Below are 19409 nucleotides of genomic sequence, written 5' to 3' on the forward strand. Positions count from 1 at the left end.
CTGTAAAGGCAGTGGAATGGGGATAAGACAAGATTTTTCCCCCGCATCTTGTTAATGGGTTTAGGCTTTTTAGCCTTGTCTTGCTCTATTAATGTTAGAAACTTATTTTTTATTACTAAGTATTTAAATGCATGAATATTAAGATTTTTATTTTATTGTTTTATTGTGATATTATCTTATTAAACACTTTGAATAATATTATTCAGTCCTTATTAAAAATTAACTTGATTTGATGTAATAAATTTAGTTGTAATTTCAAATATATTTATATTAATGAAACATGTTTTATATAAAAAAAAAAATTGTAATAGGTGTGGGGCAAGGTGTGGTAGATTAACATAAAGTAAAGTTTAGCATGGTAAGGCAGAGATGGGTGAAGATTGAATCCTTCGGCCTTACCTTGCCTCACTCCATTTCCATCCCTAATTTAGAAAGTTTAGTATGCAAGATGATTGGACTAGTTATAGAAAGACATTATTGATTTTAATTATATGAGTTTTACACAAAGGGTCCGTTTGGATTGAGCTTATTTTTGCTGAAACTGAAAACACTGTAGCAAAATAATTTTTAAATATGTGAATAGTATCGTGGGACCCATTTTTAATGAAAAAATTGCTGAAAAGTGGAATTTGTAGGTCTGTGAATAGTGCACGAATGCACTGTTCACGGTTGACTTGGTTAGTGCGGCTGGAACCAAAAAAGAAAAAAAAAAAGCTTGAAAACGCAACAAAACTTTCAGCCACTTTCAGCCCAATCCAAACGCTCTCAAAATGTTTTGTTTATTAAACTGGGTAATTAGGGCAAGAGCATACGTTTGGTTGAGTTTGACATATTTTTCAATCTTAGCCTATTTTTTTTTCCTAATTAAAAATTATAATAATAATAACTTGACTTCATCAAGTTGAGAAACCCCTAATCCAACTAAATTCAACCCATGTCAACCTAAAAGGCAATATAACCCAACATGCACGATTTGAGTTGGTTATAAGGTTGTCAATGGTGGTAGGGCAAAGTGGGATAAGATTATGGATGCATATGTCCCCTGTTTGAAGCAAGAGTAAGGCATGTTAAGATAGGGTAAGTAGAGTAATTTTTCCGTTCTTAATGAGTTTCTGTTAGCACTAATTAAAGCAAGCATATGAGAGAGGGAGAGAGGGACAGAGAGAGAGAGAGAGAGAGAAAGAGAGAGAGGGGCAAATGTCTTGTAGATGATACTAGGGCATATACAAAATGTTAAATTATCGATTGTCCCAAAAGTTTAAGCTATTATGATATGATAAATTTAATCATTTAACCATATATTTCTAAAACAGAAAATATCATATATATATATATATATATATATATATATACCCACACAGGACAAGAACATCTTGTCATTATTAGTTCATTTAGTTGGGTCATTAGATAGGAATCATTTGTTAGACCTAATAAAAATTGGATTTTTATTCCACTATTTAAAACTCATTATTTACAAGTAGATTACAATTCATACAAATTAGGTTTGAGATTTTAAGTCATCAAAACCAAAATTTAAAAAATCAAATTAATAAAATTAAGCCTCTAAATCTAAAAAATACACATAATTTTTCAAATTATTATACATTGTGAGGTTATTTTTTTGAGTCAATTATATATTGGGTTTGAGTTAAATTGCATGAGTAGATGTGTTTCTTAATCCGGACCTAACCCAACCTTACTCTTTTAAAATCAAACCCATAAAATTCACAAAAAATTAGCTTAAGGTAACCAGTTGAAACTTTAAATTTTTTTTTTTTTTTGGGGTTAATTTGGAAGAAGGAGAACTTCAACCCAAAAGTTTTTATTGAAAAATACCGAAAGGGTAAGGTCCTTCCATTTCCATCCCATGACCATTGAGATCCTCTAGGAGGAGAGGAGAGGAGAGCCAACCAAGGCCCACGAGTGATTGATGATCACATGCTGACGTGGCAAACGTTGAGGGAACAGCATCATCAACTGTTTGTACACTAACTCCAGAGGAACAGAACTCGACACTGTTAGTAAGCTGTAAGCTGAGAGATTGGCTGTATTGTTACTGTGTCAGTGTCTCTGACACTATTAACAGCGAAGAAAACTTAGTGAAAATAATTGTAAAAACCAAAAAAAAAAAAAAAAAAGAAAAAAAAAAAGAGAAGAAAAAAACAATTCATGTCAAAGCACTACAGATTATTAAAAAAGAACATAAAAAATTCATTGGTCATTGGAAAGTGGAAGATTTCCACAGAAGAAGACGTCTAGAGATTGGAATTATCCAAACGTACCTCTCTCTCTCTCTCTTTTTCTCTCTCACAGTTAATACACAGTCTTACCATCATCATCATCTTCATTATTCAGCTCTATCCGTTGAAATCCCAGGTGGGTTTGAGCTCAAACTTTGTAGTAATACTTGCACAAAATCATTTTCCTTACTAAATTTACTGTGTAACTTAGAGTTGGTGATTTTGATTTTTCTCAAGCTTGGAATTAAAGGGTATCTTTTTATTTTTATTTTTTAAGCTAATTGGGCATCTGGGGTTGTTGGGTTGGAGTGAGATTAGTCTAGGACAAGTCAGCATAGGGAAGTTTGACTTGAAAAGAGTTTCTTTAGTTGTGGATTTTGGTGAGTTTGGGCTTCTGGGTACCGTTGGGTTTGTGCCAAAGTTTGTGTTTTTGTGACTTCAATTATGTGCATTTGACTTCCAATTGCTACTGTAAATTTGGGATTTTTCTGTTTAAATTTTGTTAAGTTTGGTTTCTGGGTATTGTTGGGTTTGCTTTAAACTTGGGTGTTCTTGAGGCCCCAAATGGGTATCTTCTGTGTTGAGCTGTTGGTTTGGTGACCACTGGCCTATGCAAGTGATCTTAGAGTGTTTCTGTAGTTGTTGGTTAACTGTGTTCTTTGTGTTGGTTTTAACTCCTGGATTAAATTTTGGTGGTTTTGAAAGTTGTTCTCTGTATTTTCAGTTTTGCAGGTTGCTTTAGGGTAAGGGTTTTGGGGTTTTCTTCTTTGTCTGAAAGGGGTGGACTAAGAGCTGATGAAGATGGTGATGTATGAGAAGTAGAACAGTAAGGGCTGGTGCAGAAGATGAGACGGGAGCAAGCGTGATGCCGAGCTTCGATTCTCAGTTAGCTGTTTCCAATGCAGTGTATGTCTTATGAGTATCTTTTCTTTTTCGTTTTTTATGCTGTACTTCATTTCATAGTCCTGTCAGAAGTCAAACTGGATGTGTGTGTTTGTGAATTAGAAAGCCTTATGTATACATCTTTAAATAGAAATGATGTAATTAGAAGTTATATACTGTTTGGAAACTCTTATGTTCGGTTTTTGGCCAATGATGTGTGTTACACGTTCGCTGAATATATACATTTTTTGAAGGGTTGGTTAGGGTATGAAAAAGGATTCAACCAGAATTGCTGTTGCGGACATATCTATTCTCAAGCTGAAAAATGAAGGGGCAGATGTAATGCTTTATAGCATAGATGAAATACTTTTCTTTCAAGCGGTTTTTATAAATTCTATTGTTTTCCTTTTTCTTTATCCAAAGTGTTTCTCCTCAGTTTACTTATTGTGTACTTGGCTCTCAAATGCACCCCTTGGTGATTTCTTTTAATGTGTTTATATTTACAAAAATATGATTTCTTTTTTTGGATAAGTAAATATGATTTTAGTTTCTACTAGTTTGTAGAATCCAGGTAGCTCCAGTAAAAAAATATTAATAGTTTTAGTCAGTGGTTGGAAATCAATCTTGGTTTCTTATGTGTGGCATTAGTTAACACCTGAAAATGCTTATAAAAAAAAAAAAAAATAGTTAACACCTGAAAATGTTCCTGAGATTTTAGCTAGTACAAATTGAATAGAAGCAAATTTATCACCAAAAAAAAAAAAAAATGCCATAGTAAATGTTTATAACGTTCATGAGAAATGTGTTTCCTATTATTCTCATTCTTTCTGGTTAATACATTTTTTATTTGATAAGTAATTGAATCAGATATAAAAAAAAAATCTATAGAGGATGTTTTTAGTGGCAAAACTATTGATAAATAATTTCAATGCATTTCTAATACTGATTAAACATTTTGCAGAAAGTTTCCTATGTCCCTATCCTGAATCTGTTATTCTTCCATATTGCTTGAAAAAGCTTCATTTTAGAATAGAGCATTCTTTTATATTCCAATTTGTTCCATTTCCTGTTCACAATAAGTTTTTTAGGCTGGGCTTCCAGATTGTAATCTGTTTTTTCCATCACTTTGGGGGTAATTTGACCATATATTGGTCCTGGTGTTCATTACATAAGACAGGGTAAGCTATGTGTAAGGGGTTTAGGTGGCTAGGGCTGGAAGTTTACTCTTACGCTTCCCTTGGGTTGACCCTAGCATGGCATGACTGGAACCTCATCTAATGGCAATGATTATGATTATATTTCATGACCCGTCAAATAAACTTGCATGTTTTATTTCTGGTGTGAGCAATATAAAAAACAAATACTTTGTGTAACATTCTAGGGCTTTAACTGACCAATTTGTGCTTTTCTTATATATTTTACCAATAAAAAAATCATTGCTTTTCTTCCACAATATTTTCTTTTTTGAAGTTCAAATCAAAAGGATATATCCAATTTGTAACTCTATAGTTCTTTTGTTGAGTATAGTATGGGGTTTGCCTAGTGGTTCTGAAGGCCTTATGAGATCTATGAGGTCTTAGGTTCAAAACCTCTAGCCTACATCTTTGAGCAACTTCCAAGGGATTCCTCCCTTGGCGTGTGTGGGATGAGGGGACTACACTCATCTGAGAGCACAGTTAGGTGCTTGTAAAGCGGCCCCCCCCCCCCACAAAAAAAAAAAAAAAAGCATCCGATATGACATTAGTTTATTGTTCTTGGGTGTAACATTTGGGTGGCTATAAATTGATGGGTGTACTGTTTTCAGTTGCACAGAGGGAAATACAACCCATTCTTTTCGCATTTCTGATTTCGGGGTGTTTGATCAAGCAGTTGGATTTCGCTTAGAGGATGCGGTTAACGTGAGTGGAAGTAAGTATTCAGTAATGGAACTCACATTGATTAATTCAAGGGCAAACAGTCTTAAGTTGTTTTGTATTGTTTCATTCTGTAGGAGCATAAGAACTATTCTGCATCTGGTGATCTTAGTGGAACTTTACTTTTTGACTTATCACAGAACTTCCTTTTTGGCTCTGAACAATCTTTTTACATATAATGGAGAAAAGTATGTCAAAGTAAAAATATAGCATGTAATTTGCAAGAAAAAAGGGGTTAATAAAAACTATGTGTATCTCTTTCAGATTGATATATGATGTAAGAAAATCATGACTTATGAGTAATAATCAAATACATGGAGATTCTGTCTATTTAAGCAATTCAAGCCATTAGAGTACATGCACCGTACCATTAACTTTTGTTATGCAAGAGAAACATAGGAAAAGCTGTGTATAATGATGATTGTTGCTTTTTCTTGAATGGAACTTTAAATGAAAGACTATAAAGAAACATTTATTGTGACATGGACACTCAAACTCTGTTTAACATATAGAAATCAAGAAAGAAAGATTTTAACATAAACTGCATCAGTCCTTGATTCAATGCAAAATATGTACTTTATGGAGAATAACTTAAATAAAAAAAATGGTCAAATACAACTGGAGATATCATATCTAAAGAGACCACATCAATCAGTGGCTTTGATATGCAGGATGGAATGATGGAACTAAGTCCAATCAATTAAATTTATTACCTTTAATTTGAACAAGAGACTCCAGGATAATACTGGTAGACCTAATATAGGGTTGGGTTAATATGAGTATGACCTTTAATAATATTCCAGTAACACCCATAACTTTCTTGTACTGCAGTTAAGAATAAACATATTGAAAATCTATCTCTTTTCTTCTCTCCCTCACTTTTTTTGAGAAGGAAATTTGTATGACTTGATGCAGATACTGTGTTTAGTTCTACAAAAGTTAGTGGTCAAGCAGTTTCTTCTGATCCCCTTCATATTTACACTTCTGATAAGGTGAATTCCTCTAAAGTACTAAACTTTCTTATTTTAAGTTGTAGGTGAACTATTCTAGCCTTACATCTATTATTTTCTTCTATTTATATGTTTTTCTTTTGGCAAAACAGTCACCAACTTCACTTGATATAAATCCATCTACCTTCCGAGTGGAGCGTCAGAGATTGCCATTAGAAAAGGGTCATCCATCAAATCTGGTTTCTGTATCAAGTGGTAATATTGAGAACTGGGAAGAGTCTGCCATGGCTGATGCTAGTCCAAGGACTGATATCTCTACAGATGTGGAGACAGATGATAAGAATCAGAGGGTAATGCTTTGTTTACCTCCACTCTTGAAATATTATTTCCTACCTTTTAATTATGTAAATTATAATTTTTATTTTTATTTTTTTATAAAATTTTTTGTTAAGTAGGGGATGAAATCCCTTGTTTTGCACCAGGCTCTCACCTAATGGAGAGAGCCGGACATGCCAATGGGCTTCGAAGCCCTTTGCGTATATTTAACATGTTATTTTCTCCATTCTGCATATTTGGATTCATAATTAGATAATACCAAATATCTAGAATTATGTAGCACAAGTCTAAGGTTCCCAATTTAGATACTTATTTGTGCTCTTTTTTCTTGAATAGAAGTTTTTTTTGCCCCCTACTTGTTTGAAAATTTGGCGGATGTTAATCATCATTGCTGGCATTCTGACATTTAGGCTCTCAATTGTGCAGTTTGATAGAAGTCAATCTATTGCTAATGTGGCTTCTGATTCCAGTGACAGATCAAAGGATAAATCAGATCAGAAGGTTATATGTATTAAAATATTTACATGGATTATATATGCACTTTCAAGAGGGAATTCATGATCTTTTGCTTGATTGCACTTTACAGACTCTCCGCAGGCTTGCTCAAAATCGGGAGGCTGCAAGAAAAAGCCGATTGAGGAAAAAAGTATGGGCTTATATCTTGCTGCATTGGTTTATCCAATTATTGTTCTTTCAAAAATTTCCATTTTTTTTTCTTATTTGTTTGTGTTAGTTGTGAAAACAACTATAAAACACAGTTACTGTTTTTATTTTTTTGGCATTTAATTGCCAGCATGTAATTTCATTAGTTTAAGAATTATCAAGACCAAGTTTATTTACAGCTTTGTGAATTTTCTTCTTCATATAAGAATCAACTGTTCCTCAGTTTTTTAGAGGGATTTAAATTTAATAGGAATTCAAGCTCCTTTCTTTTATTTGGTACTAGTCTACTAAAATGATAGCATACATAAGCTGAGCTTAGTGTAATCTGAACTAAATGTACCAAGCTTGACCTAACCCTGGCCCAACCAAATGCGAGCTCGTTGTCTTCTAGGGAAAGCTTTGCTGTTAAGGCTCTATTTTTAGTTTGTATTTTCAGATATGGATGATAAAATGTTACATCTCTCTCTCTCTCTCACGCGCACACACAAACACACTTGCAAAGGGAAGAGACAATAAAATAGTAGTGGTGAGGTGCTCATGGGGAAGCCAATTTGAAGTTTCCCTACTCTAGCATGGGATATGCTAGTTGCTAGAGAGAATGGGTTCCCTACTCTTCTTTCAACTTGATGTTTCTAGGTTTCGTATTAATTGTAACAAAAATCCTCAGGATATGAGGCAGACCTTCTTTTTTGCCAAGAAAGTATTTACACTGAACAAAACTCAATTTACAGATTACTCCCCTCTAATGAACGTGGCCCTAGCTTTATAGGTGTACAGATTGTTTATTTCTTGTGGGCCTTTTCCATTATTGTCCCAATGAGAAAAGATCTCTTTTCTTTGGTACATTTTGTCTCAAGGGTTCCTTATCTGAAGGGAATACGTTCCTTGCTTTGGTGGGGACGCCACTTGGTTTTTATACTTATGTGACAAACTTGGCACAGATCATGGCTTTTTGGGGTCTCAATTTATGGCCCTCTCTAGACTGAGCTCCTGGGGCCTGCTGCAGTTAGTTTCCTATCATCTGGGGCTTAAGCATTTTCCTGCTTGTTTCCTTGGCCTTCTTCAGGGTTAGATGCTGTTGCTGTTTCCTGGATTTTATTAAGGACTATGTTTGTCTTGGCTGCAGCCCTGTTCACCAATCATTTTTTTTAGTTTGTTTTAATCTCAGCTGCTAGATCATCACTAATTGGCCCATCAATTTAAAAGAAATGCTGTGAAAATAGATATTATTGGTTATCAATCTTTTTAAGTACCTTGGAGGGATTTTGCCAAGTAATCTATCGTTACATGAAATTTGGAAGTTGTACTTATGTGTCACATCCTTGCAGGTTTTTAATAATTGTAACCCCTGTTTCCAAAAAAAGCACGCTCCTTGGTTATCTTTTGGCCATGGAGCATTTATAGTTGCACGCATCCCTAGTTTCAATAATTCCCTTTATTTACTTGCATTGATTCTGGTGTAGGCATATGTCCAACAGCTGGAGAGTAGTCGTTTGAAGCTGACCCAACTAGAGCAGGAGCTTCAACGAGCAAGACAGCAGGTTAGTTTTGGTTAATTCTTCATAATTAGATTGCCTAGTTCTGCTTCATTTTTGGTAATTGATGTCCTTGTTAGGTGTGCATAGCTTGCATATTTGCTTATTTATTTTAAAAAATCTTTAGCCTTTGGCCTTTGGCTTATTTGATAAAGGGTAGGTTGGAGTTCTGGTAGGTCTTAAGTTCATCTTACGACACCCTTCTCCCACACCCCCCTTAAAAAAAACTTACTTCTTCATTTTGTCTCCTGTAGGGAATCTTTATATCAAGCTCAGGAGACCAAGCCCATTCAATGAGTGGAAATGGTATCCTTCCTTCAACTTAATTATTGCTCCTACTTCAGTGTGGTTCAATTTTATTTTATTTTTCTGGAACTAAAGAGACTGCTTCATGATGATTGAGGGATCAGTATTGGATTATTATGACAAGTTTATTGGAATAACAAATTCAGGGTCGTAGCTGTCTTGTATAAAAAAAATGAAAATTTGGGATGGCATATGCAAATGACTTGTGTCTTATATGTACATTGGACAACTGTTGTTAAATCATGTTCTTAGTATTACAGTTAAGTGATTAAATTTACCATTTTTTAATAGCTTAAGCTTTTGGGAGAATCGGTAATTTAAGACATGTATTATGTGAATGCACCAATGCTTCAAATGGTAATGATAAAATCGAACTATATTTCAAAATGTGTGGGATGATTGCAAAGCTTTTTTCATTGGAGTTGGTAAAATTTATCCATTTTCTTAATCAAGAGAAGTTTATATCTATTTTATATCTCTACATTGTCCATTATACTCTGTATAGTGTTAACGTGCATCATTTACGCACACACACTCTCTCTCTCATGTGTGCAAGCTCTCACACATGCAGGATTTTTTTAGTTGTTAGCTTTTAGTGTACCACATTTGATGCATATGTGCAATGAAGGGGAGGTGTACTTTAGGCAATTGCTTGATATGCAGAGGTAGCAGTGGTGTTCAATGTAGTTGTGGTGATGGTGCTTGTTGCGTTACCACAATTTAATTGAGTGTAAGGTTGATTTTGATGGCATTGAAAATAGTTTAGGTCATTAGCATGGAGGAGGGAGTTGAGGGGGAGGGGAGGTGAATTGGACTCCTGATATATATATATATATATATATATGTATGTATGTATGTGTGTGTGTGTGTGTATTTTTAATACATTTTCATAAACCCCCCTCTGAATTCAGTAATATCTATTAGCTAAATAAATTGTAAATGCAGTGTCAAAAATGAATTGTAAATGCAAATATGTCTGTGCATGTGGGCAGGCAGAGACTATGATGTAGTTAACTGTCTTCCAATTTGATCCTCTTTCTCTTAAATTTCATCACAAGAGGTAGATTATCTTGTTAACTGTGTCCTTTTGCAGGGGCCATGGCATTTGATGTAGAATATGCACGGTGGCTGGAAGAGCAAAATCGACAAGTTAATGAACTGAGATCAGCAGTCAATTCTCATGCAAGTGATACAGAGCTACGTATTATTGTTGATAGTATCTTGGCTCATTATGATGACCTTTTTAGGTTGAAGGGTGTCGCAGCCAAGGCTGATGTTTTCCATTTGTTGTCTGGTATGTGGAAAACGCCAGCTGAGAGGTGTTTCTTGTGGCTTGGTGGTTTCCGCTCATCTGAGCTCTTGAAGGTGAGTTCATTTTGATGTTTTGATGGTCTCCATGGGTTAGGGGTAGTTGTTGAAGATTTAGTGGAATTGGGTGAAGTCGTTAAATAAACTATTAACAGTTATGTCACACTGAAGAAGGAATGGCTTTAAATTATTTTCATTTCTAGTCCTCTAACTTCAACAAGTGAGTCTATTAGATGTAGAACCAATTTGTGCCAGTTTTATGCAGTACATCTAATTATACTTATGCATTTCTTGGGGTTCGGCTTAGGATTGCCGACAGATTACTGCCTCATTAAGGCTTTGGTTGGTTGAGAGAATGGAAAATCGGGAGGATAGAAAAGTGGAAAAATACAATATATTTGTGTTTTGTACAATGCATATTTGGTAGAGAGGACAAAAAGTTGGAGGATAAAGAATAAATTACTATTATGTACTTATTATCAAAAGTAGAAGGGTGGTAAAGTATGAGTAATTTTTTACTTCCTTCTCATGACCATTTTCTCTCCTCTTTTCTCCCCAGTTTGGAAGGAAAATAAATGGTGGGCAAGGGTGAAAAACTCAATCTGCCCCATTTTATTCCCTCTCCCTTTTTCACTCCAACCAAACAATGGAGAATTACATTTCCGCTCACTTTTCACCCAACCATAGTGTTAGTGTTGTGCCTTTTACCAAATGAAAGAAAAAATGATGCTAGAGTCATTTGTAGGCGTGAAAACCCTCATAATGGCTTGAGCTTTTTGGTCTTGCATGTATTCATTTTTGGTATGGTCCATTATTTAAGTCAGGTTTTTAAATCCTATATTTTAAGCTCTTAAGCATTGTTAGGCCCATAAAAGCAGTGCTATTAGGACTGTTGGCTAGCCCTGATAGCTTAAACTTAAGATCTGGACTGTATTCATCTTTGGTGTACTCTCCATAAGAGACTTTCTCTTTCTTTTTTGCTAAGCAGAAGGTATGATGATTGTGAAACCCTGGCCAGATTAGTCATTTAAGGTATTGCCATCAACAATTAGCACTCTATGCAGGTTTTGCTATGAGTTATATTAGCAGTACAGTGATCAATAAACTATTCCTGCAATTTATAAATTATGGTTTTTTTGTATTTATTTTTATTAGTAAGTAGTTTTGATCTTTCTATATTTTTTCTTTCATTGGTTAAATGGCTAAACTGTGAACCAGCTGCTTGGTTCTGATAAGCAGTTGTATTTTGAAACTTTGACAGGATGTTTTACTGATTTTAACATATGTTTTACTAAATCCTAATTAGCTTTTACATTTTGTGTTTTTTCATGGGCCCCCTCACTAATTGGAGTTATTCCAAACAACTCAATTGTTTTTGTTGGTAGTTATGCTATTTTTCAGATTCAAACCCAAAATGTCTCTTTTTTTTATTATTTTTTTTCGCCTGTCTTTTTTGATATTGTTGTTCTTAATCTAATATAACTTACTTGTCCATGATTAGATTATCCTCTTCTGAGTCAATGTGGACTTTTTGGAGTTTGCATAGTTACCTGTTCATATGTTTTGCATGATCTTAGATTCTGATGTGAAGTTTGTATTAGAATTTCCATAAGAACCAATCTTTAACCAAAACTCTAGAGAGATCAAGTAATTATTTCAATTAATGGTTTGATTCCAACACCTACATATTTGGGTGCAAAATGCATTGCATTTCATTACTGGTGCTGTGCTTGGTTGCTTCATCTATGTTCACTGATTCTTTTCTAAGCTTTTCTATATTCTCATATACTTGTTGGTTCGTTTTTCCATAAATTGACAATCAACAATCTATAGTTTATCAGTAAGTTCATATCAATCAAGAAGTTGATAATTATATTTGTACTTGTATATGGATGATTGCATTTTTGTTTGTCTATTCTTAACAGTATTTCTCAATAGCTTAATTCACGTGGCTTATTGTTGTGTCTGACATCCCAAACCATTTCTTAGTTCTTCCACCTAATACAAGTGAAATGAATGATTTTGGTTGCAGCTTCTTGTAAATCAATTGGAGCCTTTGACAGAGCAGCAACTGGTGGGCATTAATAATTTGCAACAGTCCTCCCAACAAGCGGAAGATGCATTGTCTCAAGGGATGGAAGCATTGCAACAGTCCCTGGCTGAGACACTGTCTAGTGGCACTCTCGGTTCCTCAAGTTCATCTGGGAATGTGGCGAACTACATGGGTCAAATGGCCATGGCTATGGGTAAGCTAGGGACCCTTGAGGGGTTTATACGCCAGGTATTTTCTCTTCTTTTTGCTTCTGCCCCTTCTTAACTACTGCATAACTTGTGATCTAATCTTGTAAGATGCCTTTTATATTACAATTTGGCTTTCATGGACCAAAAAAAATTAAATTTGTTGTAAAATTCTTCACCACAAAATTTGGAAATGTTAAAAATTGGAACAATTAGAAGTTTTTTGAGTTTTGTAAATAATAATTTATGGCTTATTCATATGAAAGCTTGGTGACTTCTCTAATATATTTGGTAAAATTTGGGATTCATTGTCATTGTTATAAGGCTAGTACCAAATTATCAAAAAACAGAAAAAAAGGAAGAAATAATGTTGTAGGAATTTTTCCCAATGTCATTTCTTTTCTACATTAACCTTATCTATTATCATTTTTTCTTTTCTTTTGTGTTGGTTAATAAAACCAGGCTGATAATCTCCGGCAACAAACGCTGCAACAAATGCACCGTATACTGACAACACGACAGTCAGCTCGTGCCCTCCTTGCGATACATGACTATTTCTCCAGGCTTCGTGCTCTTAGTTCCCTTTGGCTAGCCCGCCCCAGAGAGTGAAAACCTTGTGCTCCAAAGCTGATCGGTAAAACTATGTAGCTGGAAAACAAAGAAAAAGAAATCTCACTGCAATATTGACTCTCTAATCCAGTACCAGCGATACTTGGTCATCATTACAATTTTTTCTTTTCTAAATTTTCTTGTGTTGTAGTCACAAAATTCCTGTGTATCATTGGTGTTAGTGTTGCAATGTCCATCATATTTAAATTATTGTATGTTCTAGAAATAGTATTGTCAAGGAGCTACATGTATTTTGATTGTTATCAATAATAATGTCATTATTTATGCCATGTGACTTGAATTTTTAAAATGAGTACGAAATATGGAGCATGATCCATTTGACTGGTTATGTTAAAGGAGTTTTCCCATCAAACTCAATTTAGTGTGTCAAGATTCATTTCTATACATTCCACATTTCATTGCTCTTGTTTTCCTTGCCAGTTGTTCTAGACTTAACTGCACATTACCTCTTTTTCCTTAAGTATTTCTTAAAGAGCAATGTGAGGGACATGCCATTTTTCTTTTTATACATATATTCTGAACTTGTTAAGATGGTAAGTTGTGATTACAACGTCACTTTTTAACGGATCGATCACTTACACCACTTTATTATGCACTAATTACAACATGTCATCTCAGCAGTTATGAAAATATTTGTGCCACAAGATTTATTGTATTTGGTGAAATTCAAGCAAGTCCTGGCAGTTGTATCATACAGAATCCATGCTAGGGAACTTCATGCAAGGTACCATTACTCCCTGTAGTGCAGTTGTGTCATACTACTAGTATCTTTTCAGGATCACGAGTGCTTTTCTGGTGATAGAAAACAATGAGCACTGCAGGGGTATGTCTGAGTTTCAGCTTCCTAAATGCAGAAACAGAAAATTCAAGAAAAGGAGGTTCACCTCTAACTTGAAGTTTAAGACCTTTAAACTTTTGGCTTCTTGTAGTAACTTGTGTACTATCATTTCTATATTTTTTTTGTTGGTTAAGAAAGAAAGGAAAATAACCTGTTTCAAGTGATTTAGGAAATGGGCTCTTGAATTTATCTTATCAAAGTATGTTAAAAGCCACTGATGGGTTCTCTTCTACTAATTTAATTGGCATGGTTAGGTTTAGGTTTGTGTGTAAAGGAAATCTTAATAAAGAAATATTGTTGCAAATGGCCAACAAGGTGCTCAACCTTCCATACCGTGTAGCTTCGGCTTCCAAGAGTTTCAATCCAGAGTATGAGAATTTGATAAACGCTGGACACTGAAATCTTGTAAAAATACTTGCAAGAAGTTTGGGAGATGGTTATCAAGGTAACGAGTTCAAGGCTTTAGTCTATGATTTTGTGGTTAATATGAACTAGCTGAGTGGTTGACTGTTTGCATCCAATTCCTAGAATAGATAACATGAATCCTCTTCAGAGATCGAATATCATCATTGGTGTTGCTAGTGTATTATCATAGTTGCCAAATACCAATTGTTCACTGTGAACTTAAGCCAAACAACATTCTTCTCCACGATGAAATCACCAGACAAGTAGTCTCTTGGCTAGCACAGTTTCTTGTTGAAGCTACTAATTATTGTTATAGACTTCTAGTAATCAATAGCACCTTATGCAGTACGAGGAACTATGTGTCATTCCTCTAATTTAGTTACCTTTTTCTTTTCCTCAACTTTTTTAGTTACTGTTTGAGCATGAAATATGTCATTCTCTCCAGTTTTTCCAAGTCTTATCCCATAATAAAAGATCTCCTTTCAAACTATGGTTTTATTTTGCCCTCTTTTTGGTGTGGATGTATGGACTATATTACAATGTATTTTATATGCAGTTCTAGAGTATGATATGGGAAACAATGTGTCAAACATATGATTATGTGTACAGTTATAACATACTGTTGTGGAGATGTTCAAGTGAAAAAAAAAAACTCATAAAGGTCCACACTGGATGACATGTTCATAACTTTGTAACAGCACCTTTGCTGGAATTCAAGAGTGCTTGATTTTAGAACTGTAATTGCTTTTCCGAGCGAGGAAGAACATGAGTGATGTTGTAGCTGAGTTACTTTTGTTTAGAGCCAAGCTTCTTGGAATTAGAACACGTTCAGAAATACTTCAATTCGCATGTAAATTTGGTGTGTCAGTAGCTATTCTTGTAAGGTAATGAAACCTTCCACACTGATCTAATTGCCTATCCAGTATCCACCTTGTTTTTCATACCCGTCAATTTGCACGGCAAAACAAAGCAATCAACAAGCTAAATACTTAGCTTCTGTTGAGTTATAGAAGGAGCCGGTTTTGTTGATGAATGATATGAGGGTAAAAGCTAGAAAAGCAGCTCATGAGCATCTAGGGTTAATATCGAAAAGACTGCGAAACAAATGTGAGAAAACAAGCCTCAAAGTTGATTAAGCTCCCTCGGTTTTTGTTAAGAGGATTCTGTCCACTTGTTTTTAAATGAAGGACCCATTTTATGAATCTAATGGTGTAGAGGTACATCAATTAAGGCCTCCAGATCAATAAAAATATAATCCCGGAAAATTCCTAGGTACTCCTGGAAAATAGTGAAATGGTACTCTCTTATCTCACATTTATGATAGACCCCACCATGAATTTAATGAGTGGACTCCATTATGAATGTAAGAAGAGGGAGTACCATTCTCCATGTTCCGGGGGTACCTAAGAATTATTCATTTATCAGCTACTAAACTTTGCAAATTTTAGAGACGTTATATCTTTTTAACAAGTTCATTATTAACTTCTCCATGTTTCGGGAGTACTTTCACAGATGATAAAATCAACCGATAGAATAATAAAAATAATGATAGTTTTTTAGACAAAATTAATAGAAAATTAGAATCTTTAGAAAATATTGACAGATCCACTATATATACTAAAGTTGAAAAGAAAAATGATAGTTTTTTGGACCTCTATGAAAGAATGAAAGTTTTAAATTCACCTTTGAAGAAAGAAATAGAATTTGAACCCCATCAAAGATCATCTTTTATAAAAACTATGACAGATAATTGGTGTATAAATAATAGTTTAAAAGAAATTGTGGATAAGAACTTACAGATGTTAAAAGCAACCGACAGAAGAGTTGACGAAGAAGTTGACCCAATTAAGGAAAGAGTAACATGTATAGAAGATAAAATAAAAGATCTCACAAAAGAAAGAGACTAAAAGAAATGGTGGAAAAGCAAAACAATAAAGAAGTTTCTAGTTTAGTACAAATTATATGTAAAAAGCTTGACACAGATAGACAAAAGAGCCTAATAGAGACAAGCAAGAAAGAATCTCTACATGAGAAGTTAATAGATAATAATAAAGAAATAATAAAAAAAAGGAATGGTAAAAGAGATGAAAGAAATGTTAGAAAGAATAGAAAGTCAACAAACCAATTCAAAAGATGGAACTCTACGTAAATGATTAGATATAGGAAAAGACATAGTAAAACAAAGAAACATGACAAAGAAAGAGAAAATATAACATGCCTATAGTACAATTTAAAAAAAAAATGGTGTAAGTGATGGGCCAAGTGCGAACCAATATCAATTTGCCATTTCAACGGTTTGTAAAAATGTTGTAGAAAAGTTCGTCTAAACCCCTTGCAAGAAATGCATAAATTAAATTGTATTGCATATTATATGGAGGTAGAATTTACAAGGATTTAATGGAGAAACTGGTTTGCTAAAACATGCACCTAGTATTTAGGATGTAATTATTAAAGGAAAATAGTAGAAATACACAACTAAGGCCTCCTTTTAGAAAAGTGTTAGAGATATGCCTTAACTATATACAATCATGATGATATTCAAATTAATCTTAAATTAACAATTAGATTGATCTAGGGTTCAAATCTTTTGAGATTTTGCCACTCACACCCCTGAAAGTTTTTCACAAGCAAATATCCCCTGAACATATTTGCAATTAAGAACAAATTTGGGGCTTAATTTGTGCTTTTACATGTCCAAGTCTCCTAAAACTTGTTAGTGCAACTCTGACAATTTATTTTTGAAATTCTCTTGCATTTGCTAGTTAACACAAACTCGCTGAAAATTATTTCCACTGGCCGACACAGACAAATCATTAATCAACTTCATTTTACCAAACTTTACAATTAAGGGAAAGTGTCATTATGTTTAAGGAATCCAAAGTCAATGATAACCCCACGTTTACTAAATGATGAACATACTATATATAGTTAGACCAGTTGATTAGGACAATTGTAGAGTACGTAATATGAGTCAGCATCCCCTCAATAAGCCACTTTATTATCTCATACATTGAACACAAGACCACCTGACTTAAGCATTAGATAAATTTTGATAAGTGTCACACTGTCGTTACCTGATTGTCTAATCCATTTTAAGTGTATGCCAGTATGATCCAGTTTGTCCTAGTCCTATGATAGCAAAATCATTAATACGCCATTGCAACAAATTTTACTACCAAAACCTTAAAAATTAACATGACAATGAATAGTATTGCACTCGCATCAACAACATATTAAATAAAATTATTTTCATTAATATTGTTCTCTGTGTGTTTTTTTTTTTTAGAAATATTTATATTGTGTTTAAATGTAAACACGTTGGTTTCTAAATCCAATACATTAAAATTTATAATATTCCTAATATTGCTCAAAAGATATACATACTATTATATTCATCGATTTCTAAGGCTACATATGATATGTGTGAAATTACCATGATATCGAATCTTAAAAAATCTAGTTAGAGAGTATGCTGCATGTGTAGGGTATATAATAAATTAGGCAATTAGGAGTACAATTACACACATAATAATTTTTCACAATAATAGGTAGGGTTTTTTTTTTTTTTTTGAGTTCACTAGTGGTATATATATTTTATTATCTATTATTAGCAATTTGCCAATTCATTAACCAAAATAATGTCGTTTTGGTTAGTAAATGGAAAGAGTTAACAGAAGCCTAACAGAATACTTAATTAAGAAAATTTGAAACTTAGATGATTGAAATGACAAAAATGAGAAAAGTCAAACTTTGTGGCTACTGTTCATTGAACAGTAGTCGCAAGTCTCACAAACGTGTGAAAAAAAAAAAAAGGAAAAAGGCAGACGCAGACGCGCTGGGTTTTCAGCCCAACCCAAACGTACTAATTAAGAAAATTTGAAACTGAAATGACAAAAATAAAACTTAGAGAATGACAAAAGTTGATTTGTCAATTTTGGATTTTAGCCAAAACAAAACTACGTCGTTTTTGAAAATTTTTCCCAACCTAAAAACTCCAACCTTAAAAACATCTCTTCCCTCTCAGTCTCACAGACTCACACTTTCCCTCACCCTCTCTCTCTCTCTCTCTCTCGGCTTCATCGGGTAAGTAAACACTGGTATTGAATCTCTCTGGTATTGTTTGTTAATTATTTATTTGTGATTTTGTGTAAAAGAAATGTTTATAGAACTTTTAAAGTGAATACAAGCAACATCCATTCCTATCATGTCCATTGCACTTAGTTTGAAATCACACAGATTGCAAGTAAATCTATCTAGCCGCTTTTGCAAAGGCCGGTTACAAGACAACATTGGATTGGACACAGTATCATATGTTCCATCCATTTTCACTGGGCCTTAAATCTGCCCAGGCATCAATCCATCCATCAGATAAAGGAAACTGTCCTAATTTTTCATTCCAATTTATGTCACCATAAAAGACCACATTTGAAAATTTCTTAAGAAAGTTAACAGCCTCCTTTGCCTGAGCCATGTGTTCCTCCCTGTGCAATTTTTATTTTTTTTGTGTATACTGGTGGATTTATGTTGTGTATGTTGTGATTATTTATTTGTGATTTTGTGTATAGTTCAGTGGATTTATGTTGTGTATGTTGTTGATTTACAGAGCATTATTGTTTGTGAATTATTGTTTACAAGAGTATTATTTGTGTATGTTGTGTTGATGAATTAATTTGTGGAAATATTTTGTTCTTTATTTATAGTTTTAAGAGCATTATGTTGTGTTGATGAGTATTATTTATTTGTGGAATTATTTAGTTCTTTATTTGAAACTTATTTGCAATTTGGACGTAATCATTGTAATGAACTTATTTATTTAGTTCTTTGTTTGAAACTTATTTGCTATTTGGATGTAATGAACTTATTTATTTGGTTTTGTTGAAAGTTTATTATGTTAAGGATGATTATTTTGTAATGTTATTATGTTAAATTCTTTAAAAAGATATTATATACTTATATGTTTTTTAAGTAAATATATTTATTACTACTATTAGTTTGTTAGTTTTAGTATATTAAAAAATTATTATTTATTTATATAATTTTAAAAATTATTAATTAAATTATTTATGATATCATCAGTTCGAGCATTGGTCGGACTCTGGTTCGAGCAGAAAACTGATAACCAATCCCTTTTTTGGTTCTTTCACTGTACCGGTTTTTAAAACCAT

General features: G+C 33.7%; 1 protein-coding gene across 3 annotated transcripts; it reads left to right on the forward strand.

The window, feature by feature from the left end:
- Positions 1-2164: 2164 nt before the first annotated feature.
- On the forward strand, positions 2165-13329 carry LOC115986053 (transcription factor TGA6). Of its 3 annotated transcripts, XM_031108916.1 has the most exons (13): positions 2165-2376; positions 2965-3146; positions 3377-3461; positions 4927-5030; positions 5951-6027; positions 6138-6335; positions 6748-6822; positions 6908-6967; positions 8448-8525; positions 8774-8825; positions 9919-10190; positions 12166-12414; positions 12834-13329. In XM_031108916.1, exons 3-13 carry the CDS (start codon positions 3448-3450, stop codon positions 12978-12980), a joined length of 1326 nt encoding a protein of 441 aa, XP_030964776.1. In that variant the 5' UTR covers positions 2165-2376; positions 2965-3146; positions 3377-3447; the 3' UTR covers positions 12981-13329. The 3 variants fall into 3 exon arrangements, with proteins under 3 accessions (XP_030964776.1, XP_030964775.1, XP_030964777.1); XM_031108915.1 differs by lacking the exon at positions 3377-3461; XM_031108917.1 differs by lacking the exon at positions 2165-2376 and having other exon boundaries at positions 3057-3146; positions 3387-3461.
- The last annotated feature ends 6080 nt before the right edge of the window (positions 13330-19409 follow it).

The sequence above is a fragment of the Quercus lobata genome, chromosome 4 (genome assembly GCF_001633185.2).
Source record: "Quercus lobata isolate SW786 chromosome 4, ValleyOak3.0 Primary Assembly, whole genome shotgun sequence".
NCBI lineage: Eukaryota > Viridiplantae > Streptophyta > Magnoliopsida > Fagales > Fagaceae > Quercus > Quercus lobata.